Source organism: Cnephaeus nilssonii, assembly GCF_951640355.1.
Source record: "Cnephaeus nilssonii genome assembly, chromosome: 11".
NCBI classification, from domain to species: domain Eukaryota; kingdom Metazoa; phylum Chordata; class Mammalia; order Chiroptera; family Vespertilionidae; genus Cnephaeus; species Cnephaeus nilssonii.
The window spans coordinates 35,574,805-35,594,350 of record NC_137082.1 but is presented as its reverse complement, the minus strand read 5'-3'; the positions used below and the strand labels follow the sequence as shown (position 1 = coordinate 35,594,350).

Below are 19,546 nucleotides of genomic sequence, written 5' to 3'. Positions count from 1 at the left end.
AAAATACTGTATGTCCTATTCCTTAATATACCCAGCTCCAAAATCCTAAATATCTATAGTAACTTCCTGCACAAGGCTGGGCAGCAAGGCTCAGTTCTTTCATTTACTGCTTCTGAAGTTGCTGCTTGTCTTCCTCCCCCTGCCTGTTGCTTTAGGATTCTCGTTTTCTTGTTCCCTTTCTAGAAATTTTCCCTGCCTCCCTGAGCTCTCATTAAGGTCGAGAAGACATGTGGAGTTATTTCCTCCTTTATTAGCCAAATAGTTTTGAAATTTTAATATTAATACCGTTCTGAACTATTCACACTTCTGTGCTCCATTACCAATTAATTCTTCAAAAGATAGGTCTTGTATCTGAATTTTTTAATTTGGCCAAAATGTCTCAAAATAAATAAGTGAAGTATTACAGAGTATACATTCCATTCCAACTTTATGAAAAACATTTTCTAAAAATTAGCAATTTTCAAACAAAATTTTGAACTTAATTCCATGCTAAGAAGTCAAATTTTATCTCCTGTAGTTTGAAATGTTGTATCTATTATTTTTTCTTTATTTTTTTAAACTATATTTTTATTGTCCTAGCTGGTTTGGCAAAATGGTTAGAGCATCGGCCTCGGGACTGAAGGGACCTAGGTTTGATTCAGTCAAGGGCATGTACCTCAGTTGCAGGCTTGATCCCCAACCCTGGTCAGGGTTTGTGTGGGAATTAATCAATCAATGTGTCTCTCCCACATCAATGTTTCTCTCTCTGTCTCTCTCTCTCTCTCTCTCTGTCTCTCCCTCTCCCTTCCACTCTCTCTTAAAATCAATGGGAAAATATCCTCAGGCAAGGATTAACAAGTATATATTACTGATTTCAGAGAGGAAGGGAGAGGGAGAGATAGAAACATCAATGATGAGAGAATCATTGATCAGATGACTCCTGCACGCCCCCTACTGGAGGATCAAGCCGGCAACCCTGACTGGGTGAACCATGACTTCCTGGTTCATAGATTGACACTCAACCACTGAGCAACACCAGCTGCTGGGCTGTATCTATTTTTAAAATAACATTTATTTAGAGACTTTGGATCTTTCTCTAAGCAAATATTGCAAGATGAGTCTTAGGCCAAATTATATAGCCTTGTCAAGTTAATATTTGTGGTTTTTTAAAATATATTTTTATTGATTTCAGAGAGGAAGGGAGAGAAACATCAATGATGATAGAAAATCAATGATTGGCTGCCTCCTGCACGCCCCCTACTGGGGATCGAGCCTGTAACCCCAGCATGTGCCCTTGACTGGAATTGAACCCGGGACCTTTTAGCCCCCAGGCTGATGCTCTATCCGCTGAGCCAAACCAGCTAGGGTAAGTTAATATTTGTTAACTTTTAACATTACCTCTAGCACTGCTTCCATGATTTCATGTAGCAGTGATGATATAGGGAGTCAGAAAGGGCATGTTTTTCAGTATCATGAACCCATTCCTGACATACCGGTACTTTCTTCTTTTTTAAAAAAAATATATTTTTATTGATTTCAGAGAGGAAAGGAGAGGAAGAGAGAGATAGAAACATCAATGATGAGAGAGAATCATTGATTGGTTGCCTCCTGCATGCCCCCCTACTGGGGATCGAGCCCGCCACCCGGGCATGTGCCCTTGACTGGAATTGAACCTGGGACCCTTCATTCCACAGGCCAATGCTCTATCCCCTGAGCCAAACCAGCTAGGGCCATATCAGTACTTTCTATTAGCTGAGACTAAAATAGAAACAGAACTCCAGGTGTGCATGATATACAGAAAAATGGTACTCTGCATCTTGTGACAAAATGAATATTAACATTGGCTTGGCTGATCATGGCATCTTGAGAGTGGAAACATGTAATCAAGTTTAAAATTGATTCTGAGGCAAAAAGAAGCACCCACTTACTACAGCTGGCTATATGACAACAAAATAAGTTCACGTTCTTGGCAGTCACATTAAATTTTAAAAATTAAAATATATTTGCAGAATCTGTAAATTTTTTTATTCCAAAGAATTTTGCACAGTAATATTTTTCATCTAAAAGTAATACCCTAAGCATATATTAATCTTTTATCTGCCATGTAAGTTCAGGTTTTAGGACCAGAGATTTTCTCTTCAAAAGCAAACATGAGGGGGAGAGATCAACCAAAGGACTTGTATGCATGCATATAAGCATAACCAATGGACACAGACACCAGGGGAGTGAGGGCATGAGGGGGAGGGGGGGGCGCCAGGGGGAGGATAAGGACACATATGTAATACCTTAATCAAGAGAGAAAAACAAAATTAAAGGATAAATGCAAGTATCCAAAAAAAAAAAAAAAAGCAAACATGAGGCAAGATAAAGTTAATAGAAAACTTATTTTCTATTATGTTCTAAGTATATACTGTTGATTTAAGAGTTTTTTGGAAGAGGCTATGAAAAACAAAATTTCAAAGGTGGATGGATGTAAATTCAAGGCTCATCTGTTCAATGAGAGGAAGAACTGTGGCTGTAGAACTGAATTCTTTGTTGAAAAATCACATGATAAACAATACTGAAATTACTGAATATCAAATCTGAATGCACATCAGAACACTTCCTGACTTGATGAATAAAACAGTAAAAAGGGGAAGCTTCTTGTTCTCTGTATTCTTTCACAGCAACTCCAAAATAAGAAAATATCTTTATCCTTGAAGGGTAAACCCAGCTATATACAAAGGCCTGTTAGACTACATTTTTTGAACCAAAAGACTCCTTAACCAAAACTATTCTTTGTCATCCAGCCTTTATAGTTTGCATGTGCTAAAAAAATCTTCACGACAGTAATGACTGTCCTAGCATTTAAAAATCTGAAAGGGTGAGGAAATTTAAATATGTATGGTGTCACAAAAATAAGGCTGTCAATTTCATAACGTAAACACAGAGTATAAACTGGGATTTTATTTCCTGGGCCAATCCTGAGGATGTGATGTGGATCTCATCTGTCACAGTACCAGTATTGTCACTGGTTCCACAAATAAGGCATATGCCCCAAAGCAGACAACCCTAAGCAGTGCTCAGTCTGAGTAACAGAATAATCATGAACTCATTTAGGAAGGTGAGCACACTTCAATTTCAAGGACTGTGACACCTAAAAATAAGCAGAATGTATGTAAAACAAACAAGGTAATATTCTTATAATCTAGATAAGCTGGGACTGGGTGTTTAGAGGAAGTATTTTAGGGAGATGATGGCTAAAGTAAAAATAAGAAAGATTCTGATAAATACATAAGGCAAGGACCAGCTGTAGGAAAAGCTTTTTTAATAAAGGCAATGACTGTAATTCATGCTTCTATGAAGAAGCAGTAATTTTTCTTGCAGCTGCTCTGGAGGAGTAAAATGGTCTGTGTTTCTGACAAAAGCCACTGGATCATGGTTTTTCTGTAATAAAACTAAAAGGTTAAATACATATATCCTTTCAGTGCTTCAATTTCTCCTTTGCAACACAACATAGACAAACTCAAGAAGTAAAGCGGAAAAATCCATAAATTTCTGGGAATTCAATCTGACAGATCTTATTCAAGATGCCTGATAAGGGCAACTATCCCCTCTTCTAAAGTACATTCATATCAACCATACACTATCCATACTCTGAGGCTCCAACAGAGCCTAAAGACTCCGTAGCAGTAACTGCCAGGCTTTGGTGGAGACAGAAATTTATAATTTTCACATGTCCAGATTTTATTTCAAGCTGGTAACAATAACAGTTATAAGTATGAACAATTATATATATTTTTTTTACTTTCAGGAGCATTAAGGATAAATAACTGCTTAAGAGCAATGGGGTTTCTCAAAGGCAGGCTTATATTATATAGCCAGTATCAGTTATTGACACATGAATTTTTTTCCTCCATTCCTCAGTAATGTAATGCTAAAGCAATCTATTTTAGGGACCAATTCTTCCCAATAAGACTAAAAAAATTACTTTCTGAAGTTACCCAAATATTATGAAATATCTATAGCTCTGTTTCCATAACAAGCTATTCTTTGCTATTTTCCACTTTCTATATCCTCTTTGGCTTCTGTGAAAAATTGTTTCTACAATGCCATATAATATCTTCTGGAAAATTGCTACAGTGTTATGACATATAACACTATAGAACAGAATCTGGTGTATTAAGAAAGTTTTAATAATGAAGTACCAAATGTACTCAGTAACAGACCATGCTCATGTGATGTGCTCGATGGTATATAACAGAAAGTCACCATCCTTACACATGCCCCTTCCACTGTTTTTTCAGGTAACATCAACTCAACCACACTCTGAAGCATCAATGTGATCAAAATATTTTTTTAAAGTTTTTTCTTTTGAAATATTATTCACAGATGTGGCAAAAATCATTCAAAGAATCTCATGAACCTTCAACCAGTTTCTCACAATGGTGACACCTTATATAGCTACTAGAGGACCAGTGCACGAATTCGTGCATCAGTGGGGTCCCTCAGCCTGGCCTGCAGCATCAGGCCAAAACCGGCTCTCTGACATCCCCTGAGGGGTCCCTGATTGCAAGAGGGTGCAGGCCAGGCTGAGGGACCCCACCAGTGCATGATCAGGGGCAGGGAGGGATCTGGGAGGTTGGCCAGATGGAGAGGGACTGCAGGAGGGCTACAGGGCGTGTTCAACCCGTCTCACTCAGTTCTGATTGGCCGGAGCCCAGCAGCAAGTTAACCTACCGGTCAGAGCGTCTGACCCCTGGTGGTCAGTGCAAGTCATAGCGACTGGTCGATTGTCTGCCCCCTCATGGTCAGTGCACGTCATAGCGAGCGATTGAGCGGCCTTAGCATATCATTAACATATTACGCTTTGATTGGTTGAATGGATGACCGAACACTTATCATATTAGGCTTTTATTACATAGCATAGTACAGTGGTTGGCAAATGGCGGCTCACAAGCCACATGCGACTCTTTGGCCCCTTGAGTGTGGCTCTTCCACAAAATATCTGTGCATTGAAATGCACAGTGCGATTGAAATTTTGTGGCCCATGCGCAGAAGTCGGTTTTCGGCTCTCAAAAGAAATTTCAATCGTTGTACTGTTGATATTTGGCTCTGTTGACTAATGAGTTTGCCGACCACTGGCATAGTACAATATCAAAATCAAGACACTGACAATGGTAAATTACTCTTAACTACAGACTTTATTTAATTTTCACCAATTTTTAAAGTTGAATTCATTTATGTGAATGTATAGTTTTATTTACTTTTACACCATGTACAGATTTGTATAATCACCACCATTACACAACTCTATGCCCAGCAGGTGTGTCTCAATGGCTGACTGGCAACCTATGAACCAAGAGCTCCTGGTTCAATTCCCAGCCTGCACAGCCCAGGTTGCAGGCTTGCTCCCCAGTAGGGGCTGTGTAGGAGGCAGCAATTTGATGATTCTCTCTCATCATTGATATTTCTATCTCTCTCTCCCTTTCTCTCTCTGAAGTCAATAAAAATGTATTAAAAAACAAACAAACAAAAGAACTCTTCCACCATCACATAAGAACTACTTAAGTTACCTCCTGTGTTTGTACAGTTATCTTGGATCTTTCTCCTGGTACCTATTAACCTGTTTTGCATATCTAAAGTTATGGCATTTTGAGAGTGTTATGTAAATTAAATCATACAGTACATAATCTTTTGAGATTGACTTTTTTCATTAAGCATTATGCTCTTGAGGTCCATCAGATTGCTATATGTAATAATCCATTTCTTTTTATAGCTGAGCAAAATATTTTAAACTTTAAAAGAATAAAATAATTCTAAATTCCAATAAAAGTTTACTATAATAAAAGGTCAACTTAGAATTTTGGGGAAATTTAATGCCTATTTGGCACTCTAAATTAAACCAACACACCCCAAAATATTCCCAGATATTAATTCAAGCAAGAGCAAGATATCATCCACAAATATTTGGTTTTCAAAATGACTAAATTCAACGAAAAAATGTATGTGACTTACCCCATCCAGGTGGCAGGGGACCAAGAGGATCAAATTCTTTATTTTGTGATGTTGCAAACAAATCTTGATTCTAAAGAGAACAACAACAAAAAATGTGAAATATTGGACTTAGACAACTTGAGAGCAAGCTTATAAGTTCTGATATGCCTTTCCTGGCCTTGTACAACATAACACACTCTAATAGAGTTCACATCTTAGAGAAGTGTCACATGATCATGGATAAATGCCAAAACACTTTGGTGGAGAAAAAAAAAATCTGTGCAAACAATATTTAATGTCTCAAATTATTTGAAGTTCAAATATTACAAGTGCATAATCCTCATTCCCCGACCCCATGACCACTCTTTTTCCTTCTTAGCTACAAATCAGTAAGTTAAAAAAATACTTGTGAGTAAGCAAAAGAATTTCTTATATTATTTATTAATTATTGTATTAACCGTAAATCAATTTTTGCCCGCACCTGTGTATAACCACCCAAAAAATAATTTATAAATAACAGTACTGAGTAATCAGAGAAATGAAAAAAAATCTTGTATTTCTTTTTTACTCTATAGAGTTGCATATTTTTAATATATACTGTGACAGGAGAAACCAAGATGGCGTCATAGGTAAACACCTAAACTGCTGCCTCACACAATTTCAAAACTACAACTAAAAGACAAAACGGACATCATCCAGAACCACAGGAAGGCTGGCTGAGTGGAAATTCTACAGCTAGAAGGAAAGAGAAAAGCACACTGAGACTCAGAGGAACTGCAGAAGGCAGAGGTACGGAGGCGTACGCACGGAGAGGGCTGGCAACTGAGTACACGGCTGGCTTTCTCAATCGGGAGAGAGACAAAAGCTCCCGACTGGTCTGAACTCCAGTTCCGGGCAAGACTCTGGGGACCCAGACTCATACAGGGAGAAACTGGACTGTCAGGAAAGAGAAAAGCACATTGAGACTCAGAGGAACTGCGGAAGGCAGAGAGGTACCGAGGCGCACGTGCGGAGAGGGCTGGCAACTGAGTATGCGACTGGCTTTCTCAATCGGGAGGGAGACAAAAGCTCCCGACTGCTCTGAATTCCAGTTCCGGGCGAGATTCTGGGGATCCAGACTCATTCAGGGAGAAACTGGACTGTCTGGCAGCGGGCAAAACTCGAGGGCAGCTTTCTCTCAGAGGTGCTTGCAGCGATTACCGAGGGACACTGAGACCCAGGGGCCTCTTAGGGCAGGGCTGACGGGAAGCCATCACTGTTTGCCCCGCCCTGTGATCCTGCCCCATCCAAGGTGAGCACAGAGGCTTTTGCAAGTCTTGTCTCATAAGGGTGTCTCCAGCACAGAAGTTCTCCCAGCGTAGACACAGCTGATCCTTACAGCCAATTGGCCTGGAGGTCAATTCCTCCAAGTGATACCAACAACAATCAAGGCTTAACTACAACAAGACTGTGCACACAACCCACAAAGGGGTGCACCAAGAGTGTCCACCTCAGGTAACTGGGGAGGCTGAGCCACTGGGCCCTATAGGACACCTACCACACAAAGCCACTCTATCAACTCAGGGAAGCAGCCAAAATGTGGAGACAAAGAAAAAGGTCACAAATGAAAGAAATGGAGGAAAAGCAAACGACTGGATATAGAGTTCAAAACCATGGTTATAAGGTTTTTCAAGAATTTTCTAGAAAAGGCCGATAAATTTAGCGAGACCCTTGAGGATATGAAAAAGGACCAACTAGAAATTAAGCACACACTGACTGAAATAAAAAATAATATACAGAGATCCAACAGCAGACTAGAGGATCGCAAGAATCAAGTCAAAGATTTAAAATTCAAAGAAGCAAAAAACACCCAACCGGAAAAGCAAAAAGCAAAAAGAATCCAAAAATATGAAGATAGTGTAAGGAGCCTCTGGGACAACTTCAAGCGTATCAACATCTGAATTATGAGGGTGCCAGAAGAAGAGAGAGAGCAAGATACTGAAAACCTATTTGAAGAAATAATGACTGAAAACTTCCCCCACCTGGTGAAAGAAATAGACTTATAAGAACAGGAAGTGTAGAGAACCCCAAACAAAAGGAATCCAAAGAGGACCACACCAAGACACATCATAATTAAAATGCCAAGGGCAAAAGACAAAGAGAGAATATTAAAAGCAGCAAGAGAAAAACAGTTAGTTACCTACAAGGGAGCACCCATACCTGTGGTTGGCAAACTGCGGCTCGCGAGCCACATGCGGCTCTTTGGCCCCTTGAGTGTGGCTCTTCCACAAAATACCACGGCCTGGGCGAGTCTATTTTGAAGAAGTGGCGTTAGAAGAAGTTTAAGTTTAAAAAATTTGGCTCTCAAAAGAAATTTCAATTGTTGTACTGTTGATATTTGGCTCTGTTGACAAATGAGTTTGCTGACCACTGACCCATATGTTTGTCAGCTGATTTCTCAACAGAAACTATGCAGGCCAGAAGGGAGTGGCAATAAATATTCAAAGTCATGAATAGCAAGAACCTACAACCAAGATTACCCAGCAAAGCTATCATTCAGAATTGAAGGTCAGATAAAGAGCTTCACAGATAAGAAAAAGCTAAAGGAGTTCAGCACCACCAAACCAGGATTATATGAAATGCTGAAAGGTATTCTTTAAGAAGAGGAAGAAGAAGAAAAAGGTAAAGATAAAAATTATGAACAACAAATACATATCTATCAACAAGTGAATCTAAAAATCAAGTGAATAAAAAATCTGATGAACAGAATAAACTGGTGAGTATAATAGAATCAGGGGCATAGAAAGGGAGTGGACTGACAATTCTCGGTGGGAAAGGGGTGTGGGGGATGCGGGAAGAGACTGGACAAAAATCGTACACCTATAGATGAGGACAGTGGGGAGGGAGTAAGGGCAGAGCGTAGGGTGGGAACCGGGTGGAGGGGAGCTATGGGGGGAAAAAGGAGGAACAATTGTAATAATCTGAACAATAAAGATTTATTAAAAAATATATATATATATATACTGTGACAAATTAACGTGCATATTATAATCACTAAATCACCACCAACACGACAACAAAAGAAAAAACAAAGAAGCATAACTAAAATGTCAAGAGGCATAAATATAAAGTCATTAGAGGAGATAAAATGAAGTGATACAAAATACTTGATTCAATCAGTCAGGAAAGGATAAATACAAGAAGAAGTGGCAAATAAAAGCCGAATACCAAGATGACAGACTCAACACAAATACAGAAATTTATAGTAAATGTTGATGTAAAAATCTCTGCTTTTTTCCAATTAAAAAAGCAGAGATTGCCCTAGCTGGTTTGGCTCAGTGGATAGAGTGCTGGCCTGCGGACTAAAGGGTCCCAGGTTCGATTCCAGCCAAGGGCACATGCTTGGATTGTGGGCGTGATCCCCAGTAGGGGACGTGCAGGAGGCAGCCAATCAATGATTCTCTCTCATCATTGATGTTTCAAACTCTCTCTCCCTCTCCCTTCCTCTCTGAAATCAATAAAAGTATATTTAAAAAATAAAATAAAATAAAAAAGCAGAGATTATCAGACTTGATAAGAAAGCAAGAAGCAACTAGTATATGTTGTTTAAAATTACTAGTCGAGCCCAGTTGGTGTGGCTGAGCATTGACCCGTAAACCAGGAGGTCACGGTTTAATTTGCGGTCATGGCACATGCCTGGGGTGCAGGCTTAATTCCCAGTAGGGGGCGTGCAGGAGGCAGCCAACCAACGATTCTCTTTCATCAAAAAATCTTGTATTTCTAACTCAAAAAGAGAGGATCACATACAGAACATAGTATATACAAAGAGCTGTGGGAAGAGAATCAGTGGAGCAAGAATAGGCAGTCAAATGACTAAAAGGAAAGAATTCCAGTTGAAAGGAATTGATAAGCCCTAGCAGGTTTGGCTCAGTGGGAAGAGTGTTGGCCTGCAGACCGAAGGGTCCCGGGTTTGATTGCAGTCAAGGGCACATACCTCGGGTTGCAGGCTCCTCACCAGCCCAGGCCCTGGTCAGGGCTCGTGCAAGAGGCAACCAATCAATGTGTTTCTCCCACATCGATATTTCTCTCTGTCTTTCCCTCTCTCCTCCAATCTTTCTAAAAATCAATGGAAAAATATCCTCGAGTGAGGATTAAAAGAAAAAAAGTAAGACATAATCTGTCATCATTTCACCCATGTATTTTAGTATGCCTTTCTAAAATGTGTAAACAGTCCTAGCTGGTTTGGCTCAGCAGATAGAATGTCAGCCTATAGACTGAAGGGTCCTGGTTTCAATTTCAGTCAAGGGTTGCTGCCTCGATCCCCAGTAGGGGCTGTGCAGGAGGCAGGGAATCAATGATTCTCTCTCATCATTGATGTTTTTATTTCTCCCCCCCCTCTCCCTTCCTCTCTGAAATAAAAAAATATATATATTTAAAAAAATAAAATGTGTAAACATATTCTTACATAACCACAATACCTTTACCACACCTAGCAAAATCAATGTTAATTGTATCACCTAGTACCCAGTTCCTAATTAAATGCCTCTGATTGCTTATTTGTTCAAGTCAGAATGCAAAGTCATCACATTACATTTGGTTGATTCCTTAAGTCTCAATCTATAGTAGGTTACCCCAATTGTTTTTTTTCCCCATGTCACTGACTTATTGCAGAAACTGAGTTAACTGATTGAAAGTTTTAAAGCTTATAAGAGAGATACCCATTTCCGATATAACAGCTCTTGGAAGATAGACCTGTCAAGAACTGGTCTTGAGGGACCTGGGGGAAAATTAAAAAACAAAAACAGAAAACTGGTCTTGCTAGATGCAATTATAAAAAGGAGTAAGAGTAGGGAGGCCAGGAAGAAACACTATAAAAGAACTGAATCCTGATTATAGAACATGTCTGAAAAGTGTGGCATGTGAAAAACTGTTTTGATAATTTTCTAATACCCAACCCTATCCCTTTGATTCTCCCTGGACAGATAAGCTGGAAAGCCAGGGCCAGGAAGAGATATCACACAGTATTACATCATCAACATATACATTCTGAGGTTAAAAATGCTCATATATGTATCTACTGCCCTGTAACCAGGGTCAGACAAAGGCAAATTCATATACCCAATAACTAGACTTTCTCAGCAACACTCCATGACTCCATAACTTTTATGTAGTTGGTATTAAGAATATTCAATTCACCCTGGCCGGTGTGGCTCGGTTGAGTGTCATCCCATGTGCCGAGAGGTCACTGGTTCGATTCCCAGTCAAGGCACATGTCTGGGTTGCAGGCCTGATCCTCAGTAGGGGGCATGTAAGAGGCAGCCTATCTATGTTTCTCTCATCAATGTTTCTTTCTTATTCCCTTCCCCACCCCCATCTCTCTCCATGAAATCAATTTAAAAGGTACTGAAAAAAAGAAATGTTCAATTCATTCAATTAAGTTCATGTCCCTGCCTAAGTTAAGAAAAACTAAAATAAGTTCTTTATAATTTAAAACCATTCTATGGCAAGACATTCTATAGCAAGAGCAAAAAGTAAGAATTTCAGAAAAGTGGTCAAATTATTTTGGATATGAGAAGAGAAAAACAAAATAAAAATAATGGACATTGAGTAACAGCAAAGTTCCAAAGACTCTGAGAATCAAATTGGTCAGGTTTAAAATGAAACCATATGCTGTAGGTGCTCCAGAAATTTGCTAATCTGCCTTTAATAGAATGTTTTAAAAGATTATGTACTGTAAAAGTGAGACAAAGGGTACATTTACAATTGTGGATATGAGGGAAAGAAAATATGAAAACTAATACTTCTAAGCATATAATATGTGCCAAAAATGAGAAACTTTACAGAATCCTCAAGAAAACCCCCTGAAGTAATTATAGGTATTTTATAAAGTAACTAGTGGCCCGGTGCACAGATTTGCACACATTCAAAGGAAATTAATTAGAAGAAATATTTTTATATCGCTATTTGCCCTTTCTCTATAAGAGAAGTGTCAGCCAAATACACGATCAACAATGACAGATCGAAACACAATGTGCGTTAGGTGCTAGCGAGAGCTTTATATGTTATCGCGCATGCGCAAGTCAACTTAGCCATCCTACCTAATAAAAGGGAAGTATGCAAATAACCATCACTCTGCTATGCCCACGATTGGCCCGGCGGCAGGCTGGGGGTGGGACTTGGGGTGGCCAATTGGGATGAAAGGAGGAGCGGTGAGTCCCTGCCCCCCATTCCTCCCGCCGGCCCCAACGGCTGGCACTGCGGGAGGACCGATAGAGCTGGCGGAAGGCACCAGTGGCGGAACTCGGGGTAGCCGATTGTGTGGCTGCCAACACCAGTTTTCCGCCAGCAGCAGTTTTCCTCTGGCCACCCGCCGATCGGAGCAGCTCCCGCCAGCGCGATCGGAGCGCCTCCCGATCGGAGTTCCTCTCGGGGTGGCCAATTGCGCTGGCGGGAGGCGCTCCGATCGGGCGGGTGGCCAGAGGAAAACTGCTGCTGGCGGAAGACTGGTGCCGGCAGCCAGGTGAAGGAAGGTCTATTGCACGAAACTTCGTGCAACGGGCTTCTAGTATATATATATATATATATATATATATATATATATATATATATATATATATTAAACTTGCTTAATTAGACCTGTTTTCTGATTTAGCTAAACATTTTCCAGCCCCGTGAAGCACCCCAACTTCTCTTTCAGGTAATTGTCAGCAAAACTGCAGTAAATATCAACACAAAGCAGATTATTATTGTAGATCACGCAGGGAGAACAAAGGGTAAAATATTTAACTGCAGCAGTGTTTGACTATATTCTGTGCAGTGAGAAAACCTGAAGTCATTTTCAAGGTCCACCATTTCTTACTTCTTTTCAGTCGGGTCAAGTTTCTAAACTTTCTAAATCTCCGGTTTTCAGCTAATGAAAAGAAAATAGGATTCCACAGAGTCTCCTCTCTACCTACTCCAGGACTTCTGTGAGGATCAAATGAGATGAGGCACGGGGAAACACTTCACAGACATTTGGTTAAAGTGTAAAATGTTTCCACCTGGCTATAAAGCAAGCCGTGTTCCTGGGCTGAAGAAACTCCAAGGAGGCTAGTTGTAGCTAGGGAGAGGAAACCGGGCATTGCTATGTGACGTCATTACCCAGAGTCCACAGCAACTGTTTCCAGGCTGGGCTGTGGGCTGCATTTTGCATCATGGGGTCTTGGCAGCGTTGGCTGTGATTTGGTGGGCTGTCGCTCCAGAGTGGTGGCAGGGCCTGTGTCCCACTTGGGGGAAGACGAGTTTGCTTTGTGGATGTCAGCTCCGCGGTGCCAGAGGGCGTTACGGCAGCTCCTGCGTTGAGTGTCTGCCCCGGTGGTCAGTGCCCATCATAGCAACCAGTCGGACACTTAGCATATTAGCCTAGCCTTTTATATATATAGATGATGCTTGATAAGGTTAACTTACTCAAAATCATATAGAGAAAGTGTGGAACCAAGATTTGAACCCAGATGTGTCTGACTCCAAAATCCATGCTCTATCCACTGGACACCCATGTGGAAACTAGCTTTAAAGAAAGCTGGAAAGCTAGTCATTAAAACCTAGAAGAAATTTGTCCAGGTGTACCAAAGCTGATTATAATTTAGAAAGAAAATGTAAAACAACATAGAAAAAAAAGGGTAAAGTAGACAAGAGATAAAAATTGATACAGTGATAGCTGTCTACAGAAGGTGGCAGGAAAAATAATTGTGTAAAAAAAGTAATCCCATATAATACTGGTGCTACTGCCTCAGAAGAATCATGTATTGTACTACTCTTATAATGAGGGCAAAAAAATGTAGCTGCCCATACAATAGCAAGATGCCTTTCACCTGTATGAATAGTATGGTCACTGGTGCATGCAGCATCCCAGATTGCAAGAGGGACATCCCCTAAGGACGCAAGCCTGGCTGAGGGACCATCTCCCCTCAGTGCACGAATTTTGTGCATTTGGCCTCTAGTCTTAGTCACAATCAGGTAAGGCTGATAATAAAGGTGAATTTGTCTCCCGACCACTGTGGCTCAGTGGTTGAGCATCAACCTGTGAACCAGGAGGTCACCGTTCAATTCCAGGTCAGGGCACATTTGTCCAGATTGCGGAGTCCATCCCAGTAGGGGGCATGCAGGAGGCAGCAGATAATGATTCTCTCTCATCATTGATGTTTCTATCTCTCTTCCCCTCTCCGAAATCAATAAAAAAATATTTTTTTAAAAAGGTGAATTTGTCAGTGAGTGATATCTAGTATGATGAGGTCCAAGAAATACATAGGAACATGGAGAAAAGAAAACAATGCCTAGTGAAGACAGGTGACTTTACTCTGGTGGATTCTAACTGGGATTGTACTGATGGTGTTAGAGGGGAAGAGATGCCAATGAAGAGGGTCAACTTCTCTTGAACTCTTGGAGAGTTGACTTTCTTCTGTTTAAGTTCTATATACTATTCAAAACAAATCCCTCGTTAGTAATGTAAAATCAAATTTCTACAAGGACTATTTTCCTCAGAGAAAAGATCTATGATTTGAAAGACTGTAAAATTCCTAGCACCAAAGATTGTATAACAAACCATTAATATATTTCGGTGTATGTCACCATTACTGCAATATTACTCTAAAGGAAAATATGTAAAATTTAAATGAATTTCCAAAAAGGAAAATTTTAAAAAATATATATTTTTATTGATTTTCAGAGAGAGGAAGGGAGAGGGAGAAAGAGATTGAAACATCAATGATGAGAATCATGGACTGGCTGCCTCCTGCATGCCCCCTACTGGGGATGTGCCCGCAACCAAGGTACATGCCCTTGATCGGAATCAAACCTGGGACCCTTGAGTCCGCAGGCTGACACTCTATCCACTGAGTCAAACTGATTAGGGCGGAAAAAAAAAAGGAAATTTCTTATACCAAAGATAATTTGGTTTTGAAGGGATAATAATATTATTTAGCATAATCCAATAAGAAAGCAATTTCTGTAGCTTCCCAGAACATCAAATAATTTATCAGGTATACTTTACCTTTATACATTACAAAGTGATTCAATTCTATCATTTGTTCTGTACAACCACTCAAGAGTCAGGTGTTCTTAGATCCAAGCCTTCTAAATTTAGGTAGTACTAAATTTAGAACTGTTTTAATTATTTTCAAATTGTTTTGGTTTCTTTTTACTATTCTTTTGTCCATGGCTTTTAAGTTGTCCTAACATCTTTTTTTTTTTTTTACATTAACAAAATAAAGGAGGTTGAACTTCAGGAAATTTCAAGTGGGAAAGAACAAATCAGATACACAGAATCATTGAGATAAGGTCTAAAAATAGTATCAACAGCAACACCTGGGTTTCCAACTTACTTATACCTTCCTTCTAATTAGTGCTTTACATTTCATATTCAGGAAAAGATTAAAACCCAAATATTCTTATTAAGTTTATAATGCAACAGGTTGCTCACCCCATAAATGAATCTCTGATTAAACTGCTGCATTGCTCCTTGAAGCTGACTACGTTGGAGCTGCCACTGTTCATAGTTCCGGACGGATTCCAATGTTGGCCTCTGCCACGTTGTTGTTCTTGTGAAATGGTCAACATAATAAATACGTCCCATGTTGTCAACCCTGCGTTCCCAGCTAAATCAGAACAAAAAACAACCTAAATCAACAAATACTTGTGAAACAGATAAGAATTAAACAAAACCTCATCTTGGCCCTGGTGCATGTTTAGTAACATTTTACCTTAAACTACTTTTGATTTACCTGAAGCCTTTTATTTTATGTATTCTGAAATAGTCTATTAATGAACTTAAACACAGTGTCTATTTAGTGAGTAAGTCTCAAATAGTCATTAAGAAAAAGTTCTCATTTTCTTTCCAATGTTCTTGTCATTGTTGCAAACTTAAAAGGGACATAATTTATATATATATAGCTTTTCACAGATATCATAAAGTACTTTTCCACAAGAATACAATTATCTCATTTATCATTTCAACTGGGAACATAATATTAAGTAAATATTAATATAATAACTTTGAGATTTCTAACTGGTTGATTGTTTAGGCTTCTTCCCAATTTTCTGATATCATAAACAGTAAAATAACAAATACCTTTAATATATCAAAAAGTTTTCCTTCTTTTGTATTATTTCTTTAGGATAAATTTTCTGAGGGACTTACTAAGAGTATGTGCATTAATATGGTTATATATATGTCCTATTAGAACTGTAACTAATTTATACCACCAGCAATTTTATGAGGTAAAGATCCTCCACAATTTCACAATAAATATTACCTAATAATTTAACAAGTAAAACAGTATCTTTTAAGTGTGTACTTAAGATTATAACTAGTAAGATTAAATATTTCCCCATGTTTGCTATGTATTCCCTTGAATAAAAATATATTTATTCCAATTATATAATGTAAATGCTTAATATCCTGCATTAAAATATTCTTTTTAAAAATTTTTTTATTGATTTCAGAGAGAGAGAGAGAGAGAAACATCAATGATGAGAATCACTGATTAGCTGCCTCCTGCATGCCCCCTACTGGGGATCGACCCTGCAACTTGGACATGTGTCCTGACCTGGAATTGAACTATGACCCCCTGGTTCAGAGGTCAATGCTCAACCACTGACCCATGCTGGCTGGGCTGTATTAAAATATTCATTAACCCTGGCCAGGTGGCTCAGTTGGCTGAACAAAATCCCATATACCAAAAGGTTTCGGGTTCAATTCCCAGTTGGGTACATACCTAGGTTGTGGGTTCAATCCCTAGTCTGGGAATGTACTAGAGGCAACCAATCGATCTCCTTCTCTCTCTCTCTCCCTCTCTCAAATCAATAAACATATCCTAAGTGAGGTTTAAAAATGAAAAAGTTTCCCTGGCCGGTTTGGCTTACTGGATAGAGCATCAACCTGTGGACTGAAGGGTCCTGGGTTCGATTCCGGTCAGGGGCATGTACCTTGGTTGCGGGCATATCCCCAGTGGGGGGTGTGCAGGAGGCAGCTGTTCAATGTTTCTAACTCTCTCTCCCTCTCCCTCTCTGTAAGAAATCAATAAAATAGCTGAAACCGGTTTGGCTCAGTGGATAGAGCCTCGGCCTTCGGACTCAAGGGTCCCAGGTTCGATTCCGGTCAAGGGCATGTACCTTGGTTGCGGGCACATCCCCGGTAGGGGGTGTGCAAGAGGCAGCTGATCGATGTTTCTAACTCTCTATCCCTCTCTCTTCCTCTCTGTAAAAAATCAATAAAATATATTTTAAAAAAAAAGAAATCAATAAAATATATATTCAAAAATAAAATAAATAAATAAAAAATAAAAGTTTTTTATATATATATAATAGGGATATTATCCTCATTTATATGATAGGGGTTATAATTCTTATTCATTTAAATAATTAGTCTTAAAGAAACTAATCCTAAAATCCTGTGGTTTGAGACAGTTAAAGTTCAGAAAGGAAAACTTGGAAGTAGTAAGACTTATAGAATCTTTAGGTCAGAACTGAGTGAAAATTAAGATCATTCATTATGCTCCATCAAGTATCTGACTCTCTTCTTTCTAGTTTACATCTACCACAAAACAAAGTAGATAAAAATAGGAAGAGGTGAAAAGTAAGAATGTAGTAAAGGTTTTGTTACAGACATAATCTACAGTTCTGAATAAACACTTTTTCTCTTCATTAATTCAGATACTTACCCAGGAGGTAGAGGTTCTGGTCTATCCCACGTTGTTCTTTTTTCAATATGATCTACATAGTAAACTCGCCCATGCTGGTCCACTCTCTGCTCCCAACTTAAACACAAAATTAAAAAATCTGGGTATGGTACTTATCTTTAATCCTGTCTTTGCCTTTTTGGCTTATATGACGAGAGGCCTGGTGCACGAATTTGTGCACCAGTGGGGTCTCTCGGCCTGGCCTGCGGGGATCGGGCTGAAACCGGCTCTCCAACATCCCCTGAGGGGTCACGGATTGCAAGAGGGCAGTTCTTGGGTGATATACCCTGGAATCAGCCTCCCTCCTCTCTGGTTCCAGGTGCATCACCCAAGAACCGCAGCTGCCAAGTCACTGCAGCTCAGCAGCTCCTGCGTTGAGCGTCTGCTCCCTAGTGGTCAATGCACGTCATAGCTACTGGTCGGAGTGTCTACCCCATGGTGGTCATTGTGCGTCACAGCTACCAGTTGGCTGTCGAACGGTTGCTTAGGCTTTTACATATAGAGGATATTATAGAACTGCGGCAAATAAGCATGTCAATATATAAAAAAGATATGAAAAGAATTTAGGAACAGAATCAAGAAATGTTATGCTGAGGGTGACACATAGTGGACAAGATCTCTTCTGCAGAAGTATCAAGTATCTGCTCTAGGAGAAGTCTTGTATTTCTAAAGAGGCTTGAAAAAGACCCAGGAAACAGTCTGTCTCAATCTGGTCAAGGTATATGCAGGACTTAAGTGGGAAAGAAAGCTGTAATTAAAACAATGAAATCTAAAGAAAAACTAAAGAACTGCTAACTGAAAGACAAATAATTATTTGGGTTCTAGAAACACTGAAATCAAAGAGTAAGACTTTATCAGCTATATCTCTGCACAGTGCAATGGACAAACTCATTCTGAGTATTCTAGTCTCCTTGGTAGGTTTACCTCCAAGGCGAAGAAGACTAAACTATCATAGCTTAGAAGTACCAATAACTTCTAAGAGCACCCAGTTTCTCTTTGGTAATCCCTTGTACAAATAACTTTCTAATTTGGCTTCCCATGGAGGCTTTCCAAAAGAAAAATGGCCTAACTATCCACACAAATAATATATAATCTATTTAGCAATTAAAATTCTCATCATGAGAGCTTATTAATATATTAACCAGCTCTAGCCGGATTGGCTCAGTGGACAGAGCATCCACCTGCGGACTAAAGGGTCCCAGGTTTGATTCTGGTCTAGGGCACATGCCCAGATTGCGGGGTTGATCCCCAGTCAGGGGCATACAGGAGGTAGCCAATCAATGATTCTCTCTCATCACTGATGTTTCTATCTCTCTCCCTCTTCCTTCCTCTCTGAAATTAATAAAAACATATTAAAATATATATATTAAACAGTCAATTAATTTTGATTAGCATTCTGAGCTCTGGATTAATTTGAATGTCATATGTATATACATACATAATCTACTAGAGTATTATTAGAGTATTATAGTATTATTAATTTAGTGATTAGAGTATTATTTGTGCAAAAGTAGTCCTTCAAGTATCTGACTTGTACTTGAAGTGATTAAAATAGAATTATGAGTGCTAATTTTCTCAGTTTCCTATTTTATTTTAAAAAGTGATTTCTTTTTTCCCTTTAAAAAAAGCAATCTGAATTAGGTGACTATATTACTACTTGGCCTTGGTTAACTTCCTATGGTTCAGTGTTTCAGGAAAAAAAAAAAAAAATCATTTTAAAAGAAATTTCTTCCACTTTGCCCTGAAAATGAGGGTAGAAATTTCAAATATGGCGAGCTTTATTTTGGTTCAGTTTGATTCTAGATCCCCACCAAAAGCAGTTACAATTTCTTTAAGATAGTGTTTTAAAGAATGGTATTATTTTCCTTATTTATAAGTATATACAGATGCCAAAAGAA

At 39.2% G+C, this 19,546-nt stretch overlaps 1 protein-coding gene across 1 annotated transcript in view; it reads right to left on the bottom strand.

Annotated features, from left to right (window-relative positions):
• The window catches only part of ITCH (itchy E3 ubiquitin protein ligase), a 104,715-nt gene that overhangs the window by 40,608 nt on the left and 44,561 nt on the right, over window positions 1-19,546 (bottom strand). The window contains exons 10-12 of the mRNA XM_079784066.1: window positions 17,631-17,726; window positions 15,392-15,566; window positions 5,977-6,046 (exon numbers count right to left, since the gene is read on the bottom strand). Coding sequence (XP_079640192.1) covers window positions 5,977-6,046; window positions 15,392-15,566; window positions 17,631-17,726 — 341 coding nt within the window. The remainder of the gene's footprint in view (window positions 1-5,976; window positions 6,047-15,391; window positions 15,567-17,630; window positions 17,727-19,546) is intronic.